Source organism: Leucoraja erinacea, chromosome 9 (genome assembly GCF_028641065.1).
Source record: "Leucoraja erinacea ecotype New England chromosome 9, Leri_hhj_1, whole genome shotgun sequence".
Lineage (NCBI taxonomy): Eukaryota > Metazoa > Chordata > Chondrichthyes > Rajiformes > Rajidae > Leucoraja > Leucoraja erinaceus.
This window is the reverse complement of record NC_073385.1, coordinates 24,357,262-24,380,543: the sequence shown is the minus strand read 5'-3', so window position 1 is coordinate 24,380,543 and position 23,282 is coordinate 24,357,262. Positions and strand designations below refer to the sequence as shown.

General features: G+C 43.7%; 2 protein-coding genes across 2 annotated transcripts; one reads left to right on the top strand and one right to left on the bottom strand.

The window, feature by feature from the left end:
• The first annotated feature begins 1,036 nt into the window (after positions 1-1,036).
• Positions 1,037-7,838, top strand: fkbp3 (FKBP prolyl isomerase 3). Its single transcript, XM_055640387.1, has 7 exons — positions 1,037-1,222; positions 1,561-1,662; positions 4,198-4,311; positions 4,987-5,122; positions 6,146-6,213; positions 6,514-6,611; positions 7,519-7,838. Exons 1-7 carry the CDS (start codon positions 1,118-1,120, stop codon positions 7,571-7,573), a joined length of 678 nt encoding a protein of 225 aa, XP_055496362.1. The 5' UTR covers positions 1,037-1,117; the 3' UTR covers positions 7,574-7,838.
• A 6,502-nt stretch (positions 7,839-14,340) lies between these two features.
• faua (FAU ubiquitin like and ribosomal protein S30 fusion a) lies at positions 14,341-20,449 on the bottom strand. The gene is made up of 5 exons (XM_055640370.1): positions 20,299-20,449; positions 18,811-18,892; positions 17,576-17,720; positions 15,417-15,472; positions 14,341-14,613 (listed from the first exon to the last, which is right to left on the bottom strand). The coding sequence occupies exons 2-5, from the start codon at positions 18,883-18,885 to the stop codon at positions 14,488-14,490; spliced, it is 402 nt and encodes a 133-aa protein (XP_055496345.1). The 5' UTR covers positions 18,886-18,892; positions 20,299-20,449; the 3' UTR covers positions 14,341-14,487.
• Between the last annotated feature and the right edge of the window lie 2,833 nt (positions 20,450-23,282).

Here is a 23,282-nt window from a genome sequence, read left to right as displayed (position 1 = left end):
ACATCTCTGGAGAAAAAAATTGGGTGACATTTCAGGTCAGGACCCTATGCCAGCACTTTGTGTCTATCTTTGGTATAATCCTGCATCTGCAATTCTTTATTTCTACATTTTGCTGTTACTATTGATTGACAAGAATAATAATGCCTGAAAGAAACAATATCTCCAGTGAAGAGCTTCATTCATGAATTCTCGATCTGATCGTCCATAGGAGGATTTATCAGGGGACACCAGAGATTCTGTGATTGTGACCATCTTCAAGAATGGGGATAGACACAAAATGCAGGAGTAACTCAGCCAGACAGGAGAGAAGAAATAGATGACGTTTCGGGTCGAGACCCTTCTTCAGACTGGAAATCAGGGGAGAGGGAGACTAGAGATATGGAAGAGTATGGTGTGAGAATGACAGATCAAAGCAGATTAAATGTATAGGAAGGCACTGCAGATGCTGGTTTAAACCTGTTTCCATCTTCACATCAAAGTAGACTATGGTCAAGGAAATGTAGAATGGTTCATTGTTAGCTGAGGGGAAGGTGACGAGGAGACATACAATCAGTAAAAAATAATCAGGACAGTGAAAGTCGGAGAACTAGGGTGGGGGAGGGAGGGAAACCAAGGGCTACTTGAAGGGGACATGATTTTACCAACCTGTGGACTTGCAGAGTGGCACTATGTTTTTCACCGCATCCAAATTAAAATTCTCAGACATTGTTGTCGTTCTAACACCGTTGGTTACAATATGTTTCCACTCAACAGCAGTGCATTCCGAGCGGTGGGAAGAGGCCGCTCTTGGTGGTGGGGGGGGGAGGAGGCCATTCGCAGTGTGGGGGAGCCTGCTCTCGGGGTGAGGATCGGAGAGAAGCTGCTCTCGGAGCGGGGAGAGGTTGCTCTCGGAGCGGGGAGAGGTTGCTCTCGGTGTGGGGAGGGGGGACAGGCCGCTCCATGTGTGAGGGGAGCGGGGACAGGCCGCTCCATGATGTAGGCGGCGGTGGCGGTGGCGGTGGCAGCGGCGCTGCTGCCTGTGGCCACTGGGCGGCGGCCTGATGGGCCGGCAGAACCCAAGATCTTAGAGCGGATCTTTGGGCAGAACAGAACGAAGCAGGCGGCCTGCTACACGGACATGGCCGCGGAGCCAGCGAGGCAGTGGAGCGACGAGCAGCTGCGGGGCGAGGAGGTGGCCAAGAAGGACATCATCCAGTTTCTGCAGGAGAACGCCTCGGAGACGGTGAGTGGGAGCGGCGGCGGCTGGAGCAGCAGAGCCGGACCCTGGACGCGCTGGTATTCTGGCCTTGTCCTGCGAGCTGCAGCACAACCAGCTGCTGAGCTCCAATCACTTCCAAACTTATCCATGCTCGGACCCAGTCTTAAAACATTGCACGTGTGGTGTTGTAAACTTACCGAATATTATGGCCGATTTATTATTTTCAATGCAAAGGTAATTTTGCCAATTTTATGCATTGAAAACAATATAATTTAGCTTATTTTACCATGTAAGAAGACGAACCATGTGCGAACTATGCTTCTTTTGAGAAAACTATTGACGTTGTCTCTTGTTTCACGTAGTTTCTCGGTGAACATAAGTTAATGGGAAATATCAAGAATGTTGCAAAGACTGCAAAAAAGGAAAAGCTAATAACTGCCTACAGTCAACTTTATGAAACTAAGGTAAAAAGCTATGTTTGAACACTTGGTCCATTTATTAATTCAACCATTTAAGATTTTGATCAAAAAGTCTGAATTTCTAGTTTGCAAACCTAAGAAAAGGTTAATTTGGATGCATGAAATGTAATGGTTGATATGCTTATTCCCCATGAGATTGATGTTGTACTGTACTTGACTATTATACAAGGTATAAGACTGCATTGGTGCTACCTCCTGCACCCATGCAGAACTCATGAACCTCACCATCAATTTTGATCCTACACTCAAATTCACTTGTAACATCTCTGACATCCCCCTCCCCTTTCTTGATGTCACCGTCTGCATCATGAGAGATAGACTTTTTTTTTAATGATTTGAACCTTTCATCATGAAGCTTCTATGTGGTCACCTAAGAAACATCTCTACTAGTATAATGTCAAATTTATTCGTCACATACACATACGAGATGTGCAGAGAAATGAAAAGTGGCAATGCTCGCGGACTTTGTGAAAAAAACAAACAAACAAACTACAAATAGAATGGAACAGAATCACATATTCTTTTACATATTAAATATTGTGGGAGGAAGGAAAAAGGGAAAAACCCCCCATCAATTTAAAGAAAAACCAGCAATTAAAAAACAAAAAAACTAGAATGGTACAGTAAAGTTAGTCCCTGGTGAGATAGGAGTTTACAGTCCTAATGGCCTCTGGGAAGAAACTCCTTCTCAACCTCTCCGTTCTCACAGCATGGCAACAGAGGCGTTTGCCTGACCGTAGCAGCTGGAACAGTCCGTTGCATGGGTGGAAGGGGTCTCCCATGATCTTATTGGCTCTGGAGTTGCACCTCCTGATGTATAGTTCCTGCAGAGGGGCGAGTGAAGTTCCCATAGTGCTTTCGGCCGAACGCACTACTCTCTGCAGAGCTTTCTTGTCCTGGGCAGAGCAATTCCCAAACCAGATTGTGATATTTCCGGACAAGATGCTTTCCACAGCCGCTGAGTAGAAGCACTGGAGGATCCTCGGAGACACTCTGAATTTCCTCAATTGCCTGAGGTGGTAAAGGCACTGCCTTGCCTTACGAGTCCCTGGGGGAATCCTGTGCTCAGGGTGAGGGACTTCGATGTATTCCCTCCCATCTAGGGCATGGCGGTGAGAAAGTCCAGGGCCCAGGCACACAAGGGGGTATTGAGCCCTAATTCCAGTAGTTTCTCGGCCAGTCTGGTGGGGATTATCGTGTTGAAGGCTGAACTGAAGTCTATGAACAGCATCCTCACGTAGCCCCCCTTCCGGCTGTCAAGATGAGAGAGAGCGGTGGGCAAAACCTGGGAGACCGCATTGTTCGTGGATCTGTTCAGACGGTATGCAAATTGTAATGGTCCCATAATTTACAACCCCTCTTCATTTATTCCTAGAAAAACTCTAGCAAAACAAATTGTGTAACGTTTCTGAGACGCAGTGTTTCCACTTTGAAGGAAATTCTGGTTGTCTTCGGGTAATTTTAGGGAAATAGAATAATTTCGGGAAATTTCCGCATCCGGCCCGCGAAGGGGTGTTAAAGGGTAATACACACAGCACTGCCGGTTTGGCGCTCAAAGGTTTAAACAGAACGGCGTAAGTTTAACGCGTAGAATTTAAATGAAGAGCTGTCGGCTGCAGCTTTATGGGTTCTAAATATAGCGCTACCGGCTGCTACGCTATGGGCGTCAAACATAGCGCTATGGCCACAACGCTATGGGTCACAGACTGTTCGGGAAAATTCTCGTATAACAATAGGTCTTTGGAATTCTCTTTCTCAGTGAAAATTAAGCCTTTGATTATTTTTCAGGCAGTGGTAGAATTCTGGATAAGCCTTTGGTGAAAAGTTACCAGTGGGCAGGGGATTGCAGTTACATTGGGATTGGCCTTGATTTTACAGAACGGTGGGTGGGCTCAAGGGGGAGAGGTGGAGGTGGAGAGGGGGAGGGGGGGAGAGACAGGGAGGGAATAAGAGTAGGAGGGAGGGGGAATTGTCCAAAAAAAGAGAGGGGGGGAGAGAGAAAAAGGTAGAGAGGGGGAGGGAAAAGGGGGGGGAAGGGTGAGAGGTGGAGGCGGAGAGAGGGGGTGGAGAGAGGAGAAGATAGAGGGGGGGGAGAGAGAGAGGGACGAAGGGAGGGAGAGAGCAGAGACTGAGAGCATGAGACATCACACATGAGAGCAGGTTGAAAAAAGGAAGACAACGAAAGCTGTTGGAGGCAACGAAAGCTGCCTTGTATAACACTGTACAAATGAGGAACAGAATCAGATACGGTGTAGTTACGTAGATCTGTTTTGCCTTGTTCTTCTTTGTGTTGTTAACGTATGTCCATGAAAAAAAAAAACAACAAATAGAACGCAGGAAGCATTTTTGAAAATTTCAGGGTATACCATCAAATTCCAGGTAATTTGGGATTCTATTTCAGGAAATGTTTTGTTGAGGTGTGGAAGCACTGCTGAGACAGCTTGCCTGGTTACATTTTTATATGGTTATTGGTTATATTTTTCATCTGAAATAAACACCTTTGTGTTCTTTGACTTGCAGAGATTTAAAGGCACAGAATGTGCAGAGAATGTCACCCAGCAGTTTAAAGAAGTGAAGTTGGAGGCTGCACAGGACAAAGTGAAGGGGAAAAAAGTTGAAGTGACTGTAAATGAGGTTAGTATGTGAAATCTGTATTGTTTTAGAAAATTGATGAACTTATTAAAATGCATAAATGAATTAATACAAATATTTAAGATCCGAGTGTCTAATTTCATTTATTGGAATCACTCGTTCAACATGACATTGTATAGTTCCGCAGAACTAAGTTAAGTAGAACAATTTTGGCAGCAAGTGAGCAGCTGAGAGGAGCAGCAACACCGGAGATTTAAAAAGCAACTGTTGGTGTCTGGGGAGTGATGAATAAAAGGAAGGCAGGCACTAGTGGTGCAGCTGTTCGGGAGGAGCCATTCTGGGAGTGGTTTGGCTTGAGGTAAAGTCGTGTTTGAGACTGAGTGTTGACGCTTTGGCTCAATAGACTTCAGTGAGGAGGCTGAGCTTGGAGGTAAAAAGTTAGATATGGTAATTTATTTTTCTCGACAGTTCCTCTTTTAGTGGTCGGGTTGGCAGCTAGGGCACTGGTATGCTCCTCCTGCAGGATGTTGGACCCCTCTGCTGAAACTTTCTTGGTGATTGTGCTGATCTGCAGGCAATAGTTTAAGCTGTCATGGTGTAATGTTTGGCCTTTGGGTAAAGATTAATTTAATCACAATTTTGCATGTTTGAATTAATAGATCTGAATATTGAGATTTTATTACAGTAGCTGTTACATTGCCCTGTCATCAATTACAGGAACCACCAAAATATACCAAAACCATGTTGCAAAAAGGTGACAAAATCAACTTTCCCAAGAAGGGTGACACTGTTCACTGTTGGTATACTGGAACGTTAGAAGATGGGACTGTGTTTGACTCAAACGTTGCTTCCGGTAAGCAGCCTATGGAACAAAACATTTTGCCATTTTGCGTTACGAGCAATATGTAAGATGTGCTATTGTCTCTTGCACCAAGGTTTATTTGTTCACAGAACAAATAATCGTTCACATTTGTTCTGTGAACAAATATTTGTTCACAGAATATTAGTATTACTGGGCCAACACTTGCTGCACAAGCTGACTGTTGTTAAACATTAAACCATACTACAGCACAAGAACAGGGCCTATAGCCCACAATGTCTGTGCCAAACATGATTCGAAGACCAACTGTTATCTGCCTGCATGTGATCCATATCATCCTATTCCATGCATATCCAAAAGTCCCTTCAATGCACGATCATATCAGCTTCAACCACCACCCCGGCAGCGTGTTCCAGGTACTCGCCACCCTCTGTGTAGAAAAAAACTTGCCTCGACATCTTTTAAACTCTGCCCTTCATCTGAAAGCTATGTCCTCAAGCATAGTATTTGCTTCCAAAGGTTTCTTCTTTATGGCAATAAACTGAATTCGCCATCCCAGCCGGGGTCCTCTCATGCTGAGTGGCCCCACTATTTGTCCCAGCATCTTTCTTCACAGGCAACTTCTCCACATCAAGTCCTGAATATTGTATTGCTGTTGGAGTGCCAGCAGATGGTAGTGTGATGGGTTCCCAGAATGTAGCCCAAGTTGATGTCTTAAAGCTCATGGTTTTAAAGTGCTGGAAGGTACGTGGTGTTGAGTATTTGAACTAGAGATCTCAAGAGGAATTGTCGCCCCTTGAGGTACCGATGTATAACATACATAAAATATCTTCATATCATGACTGGGCTTTCTTTTAGACACAATATGCCAGAGCAGTTCAACAGGTCAAGCAGCATATGTGGAGAAAAAGGATGGGTGATGTTTCAGGTTGGGACCCTTCCCTATTTTCCACAGAGCTGACTGATCCGCTGAGTTGCTCCAACACTTTGTCTATCTTTGGTATAAACCAACATCTGCAATCCTTTGTTTCTACATCCTGGCTTTCTTTTTAACAGGTTCAAAAAAGAAAAAGGCAGCAAAGCCTTTGAGCTTTAAAGTAGGAGTTGGAAAAGTTATCCGAGGGGTAAGAACACACTTTATTTAATTTAAAATTGAAAGAATGCACAAGTTAACAACGGACTGCAAGATTAAAAGCAGGAATTTTTAGTGTCATTTCAAATCCAATACCAAAGGTAATGACACTAGATGTAACAAGCTAATTTGACATATCATCAACGCAACAAAGTTTAATAATGAATCTAGGTCTCTGTGGGATGGGTTGACAAGTATCATTATCAAGTTGGGCCTATGGGACAATTGTTTTGAACATCTAATTTTTTTAACCTACTGTTTAGTGTTGAGTCAAAGACTTTTCTCTCCACAGTGGGATGAAGCACTCCTGACCATGAGTAAAGGAGAAAAAGCCCGCCTACATATTGAATCTGATTGGGGATACGGTAAGAAAGGTCACCCAGAAGCCAAGTATCCTTTTCTCTGTGATAGCCGTGTGAAAATCTTAATATTACAGATAAAAAGAAGCAGGTCCACAGTACTTATACAAAGAACGTGTAACTTCAACAAAATATAAATGATAAAACAATTAACAGTACATTGTGCACCATGTAAGTTTTCTAAGTAGAATTAACGTTCGTAGAAGAGATGCAATGTACTACTATAATTTTTTAATTAAATAACATTTTTTTTAAATCTATTGCTTGAATATTAAATGGTAGATCCAAGGCATTTGAGATTAATAGCTTTTGTAGATTTGTGAAGGACACAAAGTGCTGAAGTATCTCTGTGGGTCAGGCAGCATCCCTGGAGTACATGGATAGGCAACGTCTTGATTTGAGACCCTTCTTCAGACTGACTGTATGGGAGCAGATGAAAGCTGGAAAAAGGGAGAGGCAGGACCTGTATGGCAGATCGACACAGGCGAGAGAGGAGGGTTTTGATAGGCAGCTGGTTGAAACAAAGATAAGAAAGGAAGGAAGGTGGCTGTGAGACAAATTTGAAGAATCGGGGATTGTAAAGCCAGAGGGAGGAAATTAGCAATTTCAAACCTTTCTTCCACCTTCCTAGCTTATCTTTGGCCTTTATACTAATTAGCTGCCTATCAAAACCCCCCTCTCGTCTGTGTTGACCTTTAACCTGCCACGCAGGTCCTGCCTCTCCCCTATAATCAGTCTGGAGAAGGGTCTCAACCTGAAATGTCATCTATCCATGTTCTCCAGGGATGCTACCTGACCCGCTGAGCTACTCTTCTTTGCCATGTTCTTTGTGTCCATTTTGTGTACTAACCCACATTGACAGTTCTTTGTTTCCACTACTTGTAGATTTGAGAAGTTTTGAATTTTCTGGAACTGATTCTCCTTAACTCCTTTAACAGAATTCCACCAAATGCTAAACTCATTTTTGAAGTTGAGCTCGCGGATATTGATTAGCCAACTACAACATCAAGTTCGTGCTTTAAAACCGTCCCAATATTGCTCAAAAAAGATCTCCATAAAACAAGATAATTGAATGTTTATCTTGTGGACAAAATTGTGAATTTGTACAAAGCCTTACTGAAAATGATTTCATAACCATGCTATTGACGAAAGATAATTGGTAATCTTTTTGATTTGCTAAATTCTTGTATTGCAGATCATAGTGATGCTTGAGCCAAAATAAAAATTGCCAAAACAAAACTGTTTTGGAACCACTGCAGGTATTACTTGTGAATCTTATTGATAAAAAAAAACATTGTGTGGTGTTCTCACCTGAGAACCTGTTATACAATTGCATGGTTGCCCACCAAAATAGATCTCAAATCAACATTATGATTGGTTGTAATACCTAAATTTAGGCAGTATATTTGTCTAATTTGTATCCAATGCCATGGGAGGAAAATATATCTAAGGATGGAGAGTGAATCACAATCATAATAGTGCAAAGGGGGCTATTCAGCTCATGCCAGTTCTCCACAAGAACACTCTACTTGCTTTCATTTCCCATATTGAAATGATTGAATTTGTTTCTAGATTTCTCTAAGCAATACATTGCAAATGAGAACTCACTGGAGAGAGCTTGTCCTTGTATTCCCTTGATACTTTTGCACATCACTTAAAATCCAAATCCACTTTTTAGACCCCAGCAATAACAGGAATGTACTTTATTGTACTATATACACACACGGCTGCTGTAGTTTTTAGATTGTATTCCCTGATCTGATTATGATTCTCCACAACCCGCTGGTTTAATCTCTCGCTGCATCAATGATTCCACATTAAAGGCCTTTCAAAGATCTTTAGCCCTTCTTCTTCCATCTCTATGCTGAGTCATGCAGAGCACTTGTAATAAACTAGCAGTTATTATTCTTGGAGATGCTACTGAGGAACAACTTTCCAAGTTCTGCATATAATGCCTACGGGATTTCACTCTGCACATTATGGCAATTTTCTGCAATGACTGGCATAGATTTGTGGTGTGAGGGGAAAGATCTGAGAAAGTGAGATTTTTTTTAAATCAATATATGCTGGGGGAATAGTTGAGGAAAACACAGGAACAGCATTTGAGACATCTGGACAGATGTATGGATGGGAAAGGTTTTGAGAGAAATGGGCCAAATAGGACCAACTTACATGAGGCATCTTAGTCAGTGTGGAGGCGTTGGGCTGGTGCACACTTGAAAATGTGTTCACTATGTGTGCAGTTTTGGTCCCCTAATTTGAGGAAGGACATTCTTGCTATTGAGGAAGTGCAGCGTAGGTTTACAAGGTTAATTCCCGGGATGGCGGGACTGTCATATGCTGAGAGAATGGAGCAGCTGGGCTTGTACACTCTGGAGTTTAGAAGGATGAGAGGGTATCTCTGAAACATTTGATTGTTAAGGGTTTGGACACGCTAGAGGCAGGAAACATGTTCCTGATGTTGGGGGGGAGTCCAGAACCAGGGGCCGCAGTTTAAGAATAAGGAGTAAGCCATTTAGAACGGAGACGAGGAAACACTTTTTCTCACAGAGTGGTGAGTCTGTGGAATTCTCTGCCTCAGAGGGCAGTGGAGGCAGGTTCTCTGGATGCTTTCAAGAGAGAGCTAGATAGGGCTCTTAAAAATAGCGGAGTCAGGGGATATGGGGAGAAGGCAGGAAAGGGGTACTGATTGGGGATGATCAGCCATTGAAGGGCCGGATGGCCTACTCCTGCACCTATTGTCTATTGACTACTGTGAAACAGCAGGTGGAAATTGAACTGATATTATTACTCAAAGAGCCAGAGTTGGTCCGTAATAGTTCAACAATTCTAAATAAAATGAATAAACCAAGGGTTACATTACTGCAGTACATAGGTTAGAGCAGCTTTGGGGGGTTTTCAAATAAAGCCATTTAGTTTATGCTTAGAAACAAAGGAGACAATCACTTTGCTGGGAACCCTCCCAAGTCAGCAGATGATAAAGGAGCTCTAAATTGGCATAACAGAGATGTGTAATAATGGTAGGGGATTTTAACTTCCCCAATATTAACTTGGACCAAAATGACACAAATTGGTGGAGTAACTCAGCAGATCACATTTCAAGTTAAGACTTCATTTTGTATGAACAGTTTAAAGGGTTGAATTTGTGATGTGCACCCAGGAAATATTTTTTAATCCAGTATGCAAGTCACAGGAGAACAGGCAGTACTGGGCTTAATTTTGGGGAGGTGCACCCAGGAAAGCTTTTTTAATCCAGTATGTAAGTCACAGGAGAACGGGCAGTACTGGGCTTAATTTTGGGGAATGTAGTCAAGCAAAGTGGTAGGAATGGGAGAGAATTTCAGAAATCATGACCATATCAATGCAAGTTTTAAGGAATGGTGGCTAACAATACATGGAGAACTGAAAACAGGAGATGCCCAATAGGAATATAACCTGTGGGTGAAGGAGAGGCTATTAGAATTTACCTACTGACAGTAGAAATTACCTACTGCCCACAGGAGACACCAGCTATTATAAATAGCTATTGACTATCACTCCACCTTCAACAGTGGAATCCCAACCAAACTATCTCTAAACTCCGTTAAAAAAGACCAAGTGCTGGAGTAACTCAGCTGGTTAGACAGCATCTCTGGAGAACATAGATAGGTGACGTTTCGCGTCCCTTCTTCAGACTGATTGTGGGAAGAGGGAAAGAAAACTGGAAGAGGGTGAGGCCCTCTCACACCCCTCCTCTCTTTCAGTTTGCATCCCCATGCCCAGTCAAACAAGGGCTGCAAAACAATTCCTTGGAGCAAAAGGAAAGTCGTCATAGCTTGCAGAATCTCAGATTCAAGATTCAGATTCAACTTGTCATTGTCAGTGTACAGTACAGAGACAACGAAATGCAGTTAGCATCTCCCTGGAAAAGCGACATAGAATACGATTTCAATAAATAAATCTATTTACATGTATACATAGTGTTTTTCCTGTGGGAGTGTCCGGGGGGGGTGATTGGCAGTCACCGAGGTACATTGTTGAGTGTGACAGCCGCAGGGAAGAAGCTGTTACTGGACCTGCTGGTCCGGCAACGGAGAGACCTGTAGCGCCTCCCGGATGGTAGGAGGGTAAACAGTCCATGGTTGGGGTGAGAGCAGTCCTTGGCGATGCTGAGCGCCCTCCGTAGACAACGCTTGCTTTGGACAGACTCGATGGAGGGGAGCGAGGAACTGGTGATGCGTTGGGCAGTTTTCACCACCCTCTGCAGTGCTTTCCGGTCGGAGACAGAGCAGTTGCCATACCATACTGAGATACAGTTGGTAAGGATGCTCTCGATGGTGCAGCGGTAGAAGTTCACCAGGATCTGAGGAGACAGATGGACCTTCTTCAGTCTCCTCAGGAAGAAGAGACGCTGGTGAGCCTTCTTGACCAGAGTTGAGGTATTGTGGGTCCAAGAGAGGTCATCGGAGATGTTGACCCCCAGGGAGTGGAGAGACGGTTCACCAGACTGATTCCTGGGATGTCAGGACTGTCTTATGAAGAAAGACTGGATAGACTTGGTTTATACTCTCTAGAATTTAGGAGATTGAGAGGGGATCTTATAGAAACTTACAAAATTCTTAAGGGGTTGGACAGGCTAGATGCAGGAAGATTGTTCCCGATGTTGGGGAAGTCCAGGACAAGGGGTCACAGCTTAAGGATGAGGGGGAAATCCTTTAAAACCGAGATGAGAACTTTTTTCACACAGAGAGTGGTGAATCTCTGGAACTCTCTGCCACAGAGGGTAGTTGAGGCCAGTTCATTGGCTATATTTAAGAGGGAGTTAGATGTGGCTAAAGGGATCAGAGGGTATGGAGAGAAGGTAGGTACGGGATACTGAGTTGGATGATCAGCCATGATCATATTGAATGGCGGTGCTGGCTTGAAGGGTCGAATGGTCTACTCCTGCACCTAATTTCTATGTTTCTATGAACCTGAAGCTGGAAACACGTCCCGCCTCCGTCCCGTTGATATGGATGGGGGTGTGCGTGCCACCCCTAGACTTCCTGAAGTCTACAATGAGCTCCTTGGTCTTCTTGGAGTTAAGGGCCAGGTTGTCAGCGCACCATGCTGCTAGGAGCTGGACCTCCTCCCTATAGGCCGACTCATCGTTGTTGCTGATGAGGCCAATCACCGTTGTATCATCTGCATACTTGATGATGGTGTTAGTACCATGTACAGGTGTGCAGTCGTAGGTCTGTCTGACTAAATTGTTTTACGTTTTTTTTTTTAAAGTAATTAAGTAGGTCAGCAGGGATTTCATTTTAATGCACTCCATATGGACCTCAGCAAGGCCATGGAAAATTGGTCTAAAACACAAAACCCCATGGGATCCAAGGCAATTTGAAAGATTGATTCCAATGCTGGTTTGGTAAGTCAAGCATCAATTTTAAAATCAAAATCTTTGACCAGAAATGAACCGAAGGAATGAGATATGGGTTGGAAATTCAGACGACACAAATATTAGTGAAAGTTGTTAAGAACGTGCAGGGAAACCTTCAATTACAAGATGAGTGATGAGCTGATAAAATCACTAAAGAAATAGTACATGGAATTTATTGCTAAAATCTGATTGATATTTCAGTTTGAAAAGCTTAAAAAGAATATCCACATTGGTTATGTAAATCTAAAACCCGAGGATATATTAAGTGATGGAGGGTCTTTGGTCCAAGACATAAGTAGATGAGGTGGATTAAAAGATAGATGCAGATACTTGGGCCTTAATGTAAAACATGATTATGGTACAACTATACAGAACAGTTAATATCTAGAAACAAGAACTGCAAATTCTAGTTTACAAAAAAAACACTCAAAAGTAACTCAACAGGTTAGGCAGCAACTCTGGAGAACATGGATGGGTGACGTTTCGGGTAACCTTGTGTCTCTTTATAAATACAAAACAAACAGTTGTTGGACCGGTCAGAGTGCTGTGTACAGTGCCAATCATCACACAAGAGGACGTGTTTGCACCAGAGCGTTCAGATGAGATTCAGCAGGCCGTTTGAAATAAAAACAAAAAATGGTGGAAATACCAAAGAAGTCAGGCAGCATCAGGATGGTGTCTGGGATGGAGTGTTTCAGCTAGACGGGGATTGGATCAACCTAGTTTGATTCCTTTGGAGTACAAGAGACCAAGAGGGGAGAGGGAGTTGATACAAAAGTGAGTGGTTTTGCAGATAGTGAAGATGGCTGTGAAAGATTGCAGCAGGATCCGAATCGATTGGCCAGGTGGGCGGAGGAATGGTTGATGGAATTTAATACAGAGAAGTGTGAGGTGTTGCATTTTGGGATGTCGAACAAGGGCAGGACCTACACAGTAAATGGTAGGCCTCTGGTTATTGTTGTAGAGCAGAGGGAACCAGGAGTACAGGTGCATGGTTCCTTGAAGGTTAAGTTGCAGGTAGAATAGGTTGTCGAAAAAGCTTTTGGCACATTGACCTTCATCAGTCAGAGTATCGAGTATAAAAGTTGGGAGGTCATGTCGCAGTTGTATAAGACATTGGTAAGACCGCATTTAGAATATTGTGTTTAGTTCTGGGCCCTACGTTATAGGAAAGATATTGTCAAGCTTGAAAGCATCCAGAAAAGATTTATGAGGATGTTGGCAGGACTAGAGTGTGAGCTATAGGGAGAGGTTGAGTACACTGGGTCTCTATTCGATGGAGCGCAGGGGGATCTTACAAAATCATAAGTGGAATAGATCGGGTAGAAGCACAGTCTCTTGCCCAGAGAAGGGGAATCGAGGACCAGAGGACATAGGTTCAAGGTGAAAAGATTTAATAGGAATCCAAGGGGTAACTTTTTCAGACGAGGATGGTGGGTGTATGGAACAAGCTGCCAGAGGAGGTAGTTGAAGCTGGGACTATCCCATTGTTTAAGAAACAGTTAAGACAGGTACATGGATAGAACATGTTTGTCGGGATATGAAGCAAGCGCAAGCAAGCGGGACTAGTGTAGCTGGACATTGTTGGCCGGTGTGGGCAAGTTGGGCCGAGGGGCCTGTTTCCACATTGTATGACTCTATGATTACAGTGCACTAAATTACAAGGGACACAGAAAAGTATTTATATTACTTCTTGGGATTGGTGGCTATAGCCAGAGGTATACGTTAGAATAGAGGATTTAAAGAAAGGTGGGGTCCCCCCCCATTAGAGCAGTAATTAGAATCTGAAACATTACTCATGGGGACATGGAGGTGGGTACTTAAATATTTAATGAGCTCTTGCAACCTGGCCAGGTCGGGGGTTCTCTCCGCCACAGTACCACGTAATCTCATCTACCTGCTCCATGGTCGGATAGTTGGCGACTAAACCTTCTCCCCCACCTGGTTTGGCAGGTGAGGGGGCTGTGGACCCACAGCAGGACCAAAAACAAGACCTGTCAAAGGGCAGATGAGCTTCTAGCAAGCCAACGGCCATCCACACTTCAGTAGAAGTTTCGATCACTGTCGTACATAGCATTGTAAGACACACCAAAATCCTATACTTCTCACAGTGGAAATCAGCAGGAACTGGGGGACAGAGATGTGTGATGCGTCCGTCACCGTTGGAAACCAGCACCACTGTGTCGCTAATGTCTTCAATGATCATGAATTACAACAGCTTGGATTACAAGACAACAGACTACGAGCTGAAAAATGGGATTTAAACAGTTAAGATATTGGACCAAGTTTTGTGCTGTTGAAAATTATGAATGTACACTGATGCCTATCTAATGTATAAAACTGCTGGACACACAAGCACTAAGGTGGTAAGATTTTTTTAATTAATCATACTATAGAATTTGAGCAATATCGTCTTTGCTTTCTGGATTTTGGGAGCAAATCCAGTACTCTCCGGTCTGCAGGATACTCAATTCTTATCAAAGATTTTGAGATGACAGGAACAAATTTAAGAGTTTGAATTTGGCCCCTTCCTCTTGCCAAAGTACGGCACAACATTTACAAAGCGGCGATTGTACTGCATGCGTCTCTTTGCACGGCCAGTCTTTTTTTTCCTCTTTTCTTGTTTTGCAACCTGCATAAATAATTGGTTGTATTAACTTGTGGAAATTCAAGACAATTCTAACAACAACGGCAGTTTTTATATTAGGTTCCAATCTTAATTTTACCAAACTATGTTTTAAATTTCTTGTTATCACAAGCAACCCACTTGTTGCATTTGAGCTCACTGGGTAATGTAGGCCGTTCCAGATAAAGACCAGTCTCTCCCCAAAATACACTACTAAATATGAAGTGCAAAACCAGCTGACTAAACACTCAGCATCATAACCAAACTGGAAGGGACGAATAAGCAAAAGATGACCAGGAAGGTTTAAAAATCAGATCATAAATACAGCATGGAAACAGTCAAAGTCCATGCCGACCATTGACACATGTCCTACATTAACCCTTTTTATTCTCCACACATATTGCTTTTCACCCATACAGTGGCCAAATCCCACCCACCTGCAAGTTTTTGAGATATGGCAGGAACTGCCTCAGCCTATTAGAAACATAGAAATTAGGTGCAGGAGTAAGCCATTGGGCCCTTCGAGCCTGCACCGCCATTCAATATGATCATGGCTGATCATCCAACTCAGTATAACCTGCCTTCTCTCCATAAGTGAGGCCACTCTAACCCCCCTTAATATAGCCAAAACTGGCCTCAACTACCCTCTGTGGCAGAGAGTTATTCACCATTCTAAATCTTGGTCCACACCGTTAACAAAACTTAAGTGAGGCTCAACCTTACTATGAAACCCATGTTATTAACTTTCCACTGCACCCCCCTCATCCTGCCAAATGTACACATTGAACCCAAAGATTCATTAAATTTACCTTTGGCGTCTGGCCCTTCACCTTTCCAGCACGAGCAAGGGACCCATGCACCTTACCTAACAGGAGAGAAAGCGAGAAAAAACATAAATTCTACCTAAATACACTGCTAAAAAGAAGCACTCAAACTAGTTAATGAAGTTTAAGTTATTAACACAATAATCACACCCACAAATGGAAGAAAATTGTATATTTATCTTTACTGAAAGTGGGCTGCAGTATAAAACACTGTTGCGACTGTGCAGAAAACGGCCATATATGGAATACTGCGCATGGGTTTGCTCTCCTTGCATAAGGGTGAATATTCTAGCATTAGAGGCAGTCCAAAAGAGGCTCCCTAGGCCCCCCAAGAGCTTTGTCCGATAATAAGCAGCTAAATAAATTATATCTAGTTTTCAGAGTTTGGAACAACGAAACGTGATCTTACTGAAAGACACAAGCACTAAGGGGACATGACAGGAGGGTGCGAGGAAGGAGCAGATATTTTCACGAGCGGAAGAATCTCAAATGAGGGAACAGAGTTTCAGGATTAGGAGCAGACATTTAAAATAGAGATTCTTAGGAATATTTGGAATACTCTGGGTGATTGTGGAAGCCAAATGATTCAAGATAATGAAGGGGTAGCTAGACATTTTTTTTCCAATATCAGGGGATTGAGGGCCATGTGGAACAAGTGCAGAAGAGATGAAGCCTGGAGTAAATAATCTATGAACATTGAATGGTAGGGAGTCTCTGGAATACGCCACCATGTTTTAACTTTCTTATCACATTGACTACAAAAACACCTATGTCAACATGCTCTTCATTGACTACAGTTCAGTCTTCAACACAATACCAAACAAACTCTTAGTGCCATCTGCAACTAGTCTACAGGCTTCCTGACATTCTAGTCGGATAGAATTGGCCACATTTCATCCACCTTCACCCTCCATTCAGCTGCCCCTTAGGGTTGTGTTCAGTCTCTTCCTCTACTTTCTACACATGCAAGACTGCACGGGCAAATACACAGCACCAATTGCACCTTTAAACCACTGTTGGCGGCCGGATGAACAACAATTCAGCCCTGAACACCAGCAATACAGAATAGTTGCTTTGTTGACCCAAGGAAGCAGGGAGAGAGGCCAAACACAACTCTGTGTTGTCAACAGAGCAGTGGTATATGCTCCACTGACAAATAGCCACATCACCAGCAGGCACACCTGGTTCATTCACACAATGATCAAAAAACCACATCAGCGTATTTACTTTTACAAGTGTCTGCGAAAATTCTCCATGTCCACTGATGCACCATAGAACACATTCTGACTAGATGCATCTCAGCCTTGTATGGCAACTGCTCTACTCTTGACCACCTGAACCTCAACGAGCCTGTGTCCATCACAGATTGCCCAGTCCACACAGGCTCATCACTTCCTTCCACCCAGAACATCTTCAGAGTATTGCACCAGTAATACTTTAAACATCAACGATGCCGGCCAACCTTGCCATTCCCTTTTCTGTCACCTCTGCGACAACACACAATAGCTTCAAATGCCTGGATCCCCAGACTGAAGAACAGCTGCTTCCACACTTTCTATGTTTCTATAGGGACTAGTGGAATCAAGGGATATGGGGAGAAGGCAGGCACGGAATACTGACTGCGGACGATCAGCCATGATCACAACGAATGGCGGTGCTGGCTCGAAGGGCTGACTGGGCTCCTCCTGCGCCTATTTTTTGTTTCTATGTGTCACACGGTTCTTAGACCCTTGAACGAATCACCTCTTGTACATCCCATTCCTGGAGAGTACTCATGTACTCTTAATTATACCTCGTTCAGTGATTCCATTATTACAGTATTATCACAATTGTATCATTAGTTGTATTATCATTATCAAGTATACTGTTTAATCCACGAGCTTATTGCAAGCAAGGAATTGTGCTTATGACAATATACTGATCTGAATCTGACTTTTTTTTAAAATTGAGGCATCTCATTGTAAATGACTGCTGCAAACACAAATACTGTACCCAAATTCAGCCCTACATTGTTGGGAAAGGGTAATTGGAAGGAAACAGGATAGAGGCGACGGTTGGAAAATTTAATTACACGTACTATCACATTATTATAACATGCAAGACAATAAATGCAATAACGAAATTCAAGTCAGTAAAATACATACCACCCAACAATCGAGCAACTACTTCCAGAGTAGTGTGCTCATTGATACCACATTGGCCAATAACAGCATCATCATCCAAGGGAGAGCCAGCCAACAGGATCACTTGATCCACAGAAGAGATGCCTTCCAATGATTCAACATGGGCCTAGATGAGTTTTTAAAAGGTAAGTTTATAACAAATATCAACTTGAATCACTTCAAGAACAAATGTGTGTAGAAAGTTAACACTTAAGGACAAAGCTCTGCATCATGACTGTGACAGAGGAGACGGAGGTGGCAAGCCAGGGGCATTAAATAATTGGTGGACAGGAAGGAATGAAGGATGGCAGGCAGAGGGACAGAGTTCAGAAGAGGTGGATGGAGGTAGACCAAAAAAGGGGAGATGGAGCCAAGTGGGGAGGGTGAAGGTTGAAAAGGGGTGGAGGGGTGTTACAAAAAAACAAATGCAAAATATATTAAGTAAAGAAGGTGAAAATGAGAACAATTAGGGGTAATGGAACAAGGACCAAGAAATTCCGGGGACAACATGTGGGGGCAATGTGGAAAGAACTACAAAGTGGAAGGGGGACAAAAATAGTCAATGGGGACATGACAGGGAGATGAAAAGATGAGCTGTGAAATGTTTCAGGGGGATGAAAGGGCCATTGGTTACCTGAAATAGGAAAATTCAAAGTTTACACCACTAGGTTGTAGATTACCCAGGCAAAATACAAGGTGTTTTTCTTCTGGTTCCGCTGGGTCTCACCTTAACAGCAGAGAAGATGGTGGACTAACAGATTGATGTGGGAATGGGAAGTTGAGGGACCATCTAACAGAGAGCTTGTGACGGCCATTGCAGAGATCGAATGTGCTCTACAAATTGGTTGCACTTAATTTCGTCAATTTAGGAGACCACATCAGGAGCATATGTTTGAATGAGGTGCAAGGGAATCTTTGCCTCACCCGAAAGACTGTTTAGGTCCCTGGGTGTGGTGAGGGAGGTGGTGTAGGAACAAGTGTTTCAAGGAATGTACTAGAGATCAAGTTGCGGTGGGTAGAAGGAATATCTAATGGTGGGATGCTGAGCCTGGTGGCTGAGCCTGATGGAACACAGGAGACCCGTGTCTCTGAAAAATCTGATTTCTAAAATCTAACAGAATCAATGTAAGTGATCAACAGAAAGAAAATAGTCTCCATTTATAATGACAACAGTTAAGATCTAAAACTTCAGTGAACCAAAAGCGAAAAATGTGTACCTTAAGTTCTCCAACAGTCTCTTCCCCAGTTACATCAAGTGTGTGGGTGTTTTGAGCTCGTAGAAACAGCTGCATGGTGGGTCTGTGGGCAAATAAAAGTAATTCGCCTGAGATATTCCTTTCTCTCCACAGATGCTCCATGACATGAGCAATTTTGATAATTTTAATTAAATCTCTATTGCTTGAAAACCTGATCATTCACAAATGGCTTTCCCTTTAGCCATCTTTCATATAGTCCTGGATGCAGCAGTTATGGAGTGGATATAATTGAGAATCTGGATTAACAATTTCAAGACCAGAGTTCAAACCATCAATGTAGCTGGGGAATATAAATGTAGTTAAAACTGAAACATTTGGGATGGGAGGGAACTAGTTTGAGAAATAGTGAGCATTAAAAACTACCGAGTTGTCAAAAACTCTATCTGGTTCACCCATGTTCTTCAGGGGAGAAAATCGACCATCCTCTTAAGTTTATACTACCTCAGGTGCACCAATAAGTTTAGATCTTAAAAACCTACCAAAAAGTTCTGCCTGGAACCAATTTAAAATATACAATGCAATGTATCAGCTGGATCCGTCACAGATACATTCAAGCTCTACACAAGCAGCTCAAACTCCACCAAGAACACTCGTGAGCACAAATGTTCTTGAACTTCTACAGATGTACATGAGAGTATATTGATTGGTTGTATCACAGCTTGGCTCAGCAACTCAAACAACCAGGAATAAAGGAGATTCCAAAAAGTGGTGGAAACCACCTGGTTCGCACAGGTGCCAACAATCCGCCATATAAGGACCCACGCTACCCTGACCATACTCTCTTTTCGTTCCTTACATTGGAAAGCTAGGAAGTCAGAAAGCTATGACTAAAGTTCAAGAACAATCATGTGGCTCTTGAACACGAAACTATGGACTATGGACAGGTCGTCTTTGGTCGCACGGACTTCAGGTTTCTATTCTGTATGAATATCGTGGTTATTAACTTATTAAATGTGTTTATTATATATTGGTCATGTGTACTGTTTACAAGCCAGTTACGCCGTTGCAATTAATGTAATTGTTCCGTTGTCGGTACACGTGATAATTAAACACATTTCACTTGAATCAGGGACGCTCGGACTGCACAGGCAGAGGCCGCATGGCTGCAGATTCCCGACACGTCGGCGGAAACTACGCCTTCAGTCCCATTCCCACCAACACCCTCTCCTCTCCTCTGCCACCGCACCGCGCACACCGCCATCGCCCATCCCCCCCTGAATCGTGCTGTCTTTGCCCGAACAGTTCCCGGAGATAGAGCCGGGACCACGCACCGCACCCACCCCGGCGCGCCTGGGGCCTCCTCGCCGGGCCCCGCCGCCATTTGCCCCTTCGCACTCGCACAACCAGAACACAACTGGCGGTTGTACGTGGACGGCGACGGGATGTTCAGCCGCCTGGTAAAGATATTTCGAGCTCAGCTTCAGCTGCACCTGGCCGGGGAAAGCTCACCAGAATCGCGGCCGCCGCCTCCACAACCGATCCCTGTGCCCGCCGAGAGAGAAAGAACCAGCGCGCACGCGCAATCTAACAGCGAACAAGTGACGCAGTCGCGGAGGAAAGATGGAACTGCGCATGTGCGTAGTCAGTGTAGCACACTGCGCATGTGCACAACTGCGAAAACAACATCGCTGCGAACTTTATTTTGCAAAGATCCGCTATAGGACCTTTGCTTTTTTGCATGCAGTTCAGTAAAAATCCTACTATACGTAAATACATAAGAATAAAGGTACACAAAATTGCTGGAGAAAATCAGCGGGTGCAGCAGCATCTATGGAGCGAAGAAAATAGACGACGTTTCGGGCCGAAAGACTGATGGGGGGGGGGGGGGGAGGAAGGAAGGAGAAGGGAGGAGGGGGGGGGGGGGGGGGGGGGGGGGGGGGGGGGGGATGGGAGGAGACAGCTCGAGGGTTAAGGAAAGGGAGGAGACAGCAAGGGATAGCAAAATTGGGAGAATTCAACATTCACTAAGGCTTGGATAGAGTGGATGTGGGGAGGATGTTTCCACCAAAGATCATATAGCGGAGCAAGATAGTCCACTCTTGCTAAAGCTAATGGGCTGACGTGTAATAATAATAATAACACATTTTATTTATGGGTGCCTTTCAAGAGTCTCAAGGACACCTTACAAAAATTTAGCAGGTAGAGGAAAAACATGTAAGGAGAATGAAATAAATAGTAGAGACATGACTAGTACACAAAGTAAAGACAGAATTCCATTCAAAACACAATATGAGGCAATTAATGCACAGATGAAAAGGGAGGGGGACGTGGGGCTAAGGATAGGCAGAGGTGAAGAGATGGGTCTTGAGGTGGGACTGGAAGATGGTGAGGGACACTGAATTGCGGATCAGTTGGGGGAGGGAGTTCCAGAGCCTGGGAGCTGCCCTGGAGAAGGCTCTGTCCCCAAAACTGCGGAGATTGGACTTGTGGATGGAGAGGAGACCGGCTGATGTGGATCTGAGGGACCGTGAGGGTTGGTAGGGGGAGAGGAGGTCAGTGGGATATGGGGGGGCCAGATGGTGGAGTGCTTTGTAGGTGATCCGGTGGGAAATGGGAAGCCAATGAAATTGTTTGAGGACTGGAGTGATGTGATGCTAGGATTTGGTGTGGGTGATTAGTCGGGACGGCTGCGTTCTGGACCAGTGGAGTGGTTGATGTAGGTGGCGCTGATGCCAAGGAGAAGTGAGTTGCAATAGTCCAGTCGGGAGGATATGAAGGCATGGATGAGTCTTTCAGCAGCGGGAGATGTGAGAGAGGGTCTGAGTTTGGCGATGTTGCGGAGATGAAAGAAGGAGGTTTTAATGACATGGCGGATGTGAGGCTCAAGGGAGAGGGTGGAATTAAAGATCACGCCAAGGTTGCGGGCCTGGGGAGATGGGGAGACAGTGGTGCCGTCGATGGTGAGAGTGGGGTTATTGATTTTGCTGAGTGTGGCTTTGGAACCTATGAGGAGGAATTCTGTCTTATCGCTGTTGAATTTGAGGAAGTTATGTTGCATCCAGGTTTTTATAGCTGACAAACAGGAGTTGATATGGGAGGGGGGGGGGGGGGGGGGGGGGGGGGGGGGACGCAACGGAGCGGAACGTCGGCCTTTTCTTCGGCCATTTCAGTAAACTCGACCCGGATTGTGGTTATCCCTCTCGCAGTGTAATCAGTGTTGCGGGGGAACAGTTTGTGTGTGTGATATAGGGTTAGATTCATTATTCTGGTAATTTTTGTTAATAATCAATATGTTAATAAATCAAAATTCTGTTAATTTTCTTTTTATTGTTTTTTTTCAAACATTCCTTTTCAAATGGCTCATGTGCTGTGTTTGAGTTGATTTTTGTATGAAACTTGCACTCTGTAATTGATCTAATCACATTGTTAACAACTGAGGTATTTGGTAAAATAATAGCAATATGAAGATTCCAGTTGCTCTACTCTTGGAATGTTCCTTAATGTTTTTTTGTGTCTATGGAATTGTTTTTCAACAATAAAATGGGTCTGGTCTTACCAATAGCCAGGGGGTGGAATGAGATCTGTCTGTAATGGTGGGATTATCTAAATGAAGTATTTAACAAAATTAATTGTGTTTTGAGCAAGATTAACAAATGATGTAGACAAAAAAGCTGGAGAAACTCGGGTGCAGCAGCATCTATGGAGTGAAGGAAATAAGCAACGTTTCGGGCCGAAACCCTTCTTCAGACTGAACATTGCCCATTTCCTTCGCTCCATAGATGCTGCTGCACCCACTGAGTTTCTCCAGCACTTTTGTCTACCTTTAATTTTCCAGCATCTGCAGTTCCTTCTATAACAAATGATGTATAACTTAAGGATGATTTTATTCAACGGCCATACAACTAATTAGATTGTGTAGGAAAAAATACACATACACACATATATGGATATATATAATCATATAACACACACATATATATATTTCTCCAGATTTTTATATATGACAAATTTTATTTCGGACTCAAGGCCCAGACAAGGGACATTACATAAAAATACATTGCAAACCTCCCTGCAACTTTACCCTGGCGTCCCAGCCGTGCTGCTCCGGACCAGACTTCCCATACGCTGTGGACGGAACATAGGCATCTTTTTGCTTTTTATTGTGAGGCAGACAGGCAGAAAGAAAATGCTCTTGAGAAAATTTTTACGAGGATATTTCCATAACCGGCTTCCGTCTCCGCACTAGTATCTTTGCTCCGCTATAGAATCTGGTGCGAAGACGAAAGCCTGTTACGGAAATGGTGCTAAAGATTACCCATGACCCTACTACGGCTTTTTCGTCGAGTGGACTATCTATATAAGATCTTTGGTTTCCACTAGTGGGAGAGGTCATAGCCTCAGAAGGAAAGGACTTTCTTCTTGGGAGGAGATGAGGAGAAATTAATTTTGTCAGAGTGTGTTGGATCTGTGGAAATCTTTGCCACAGAAGGCTG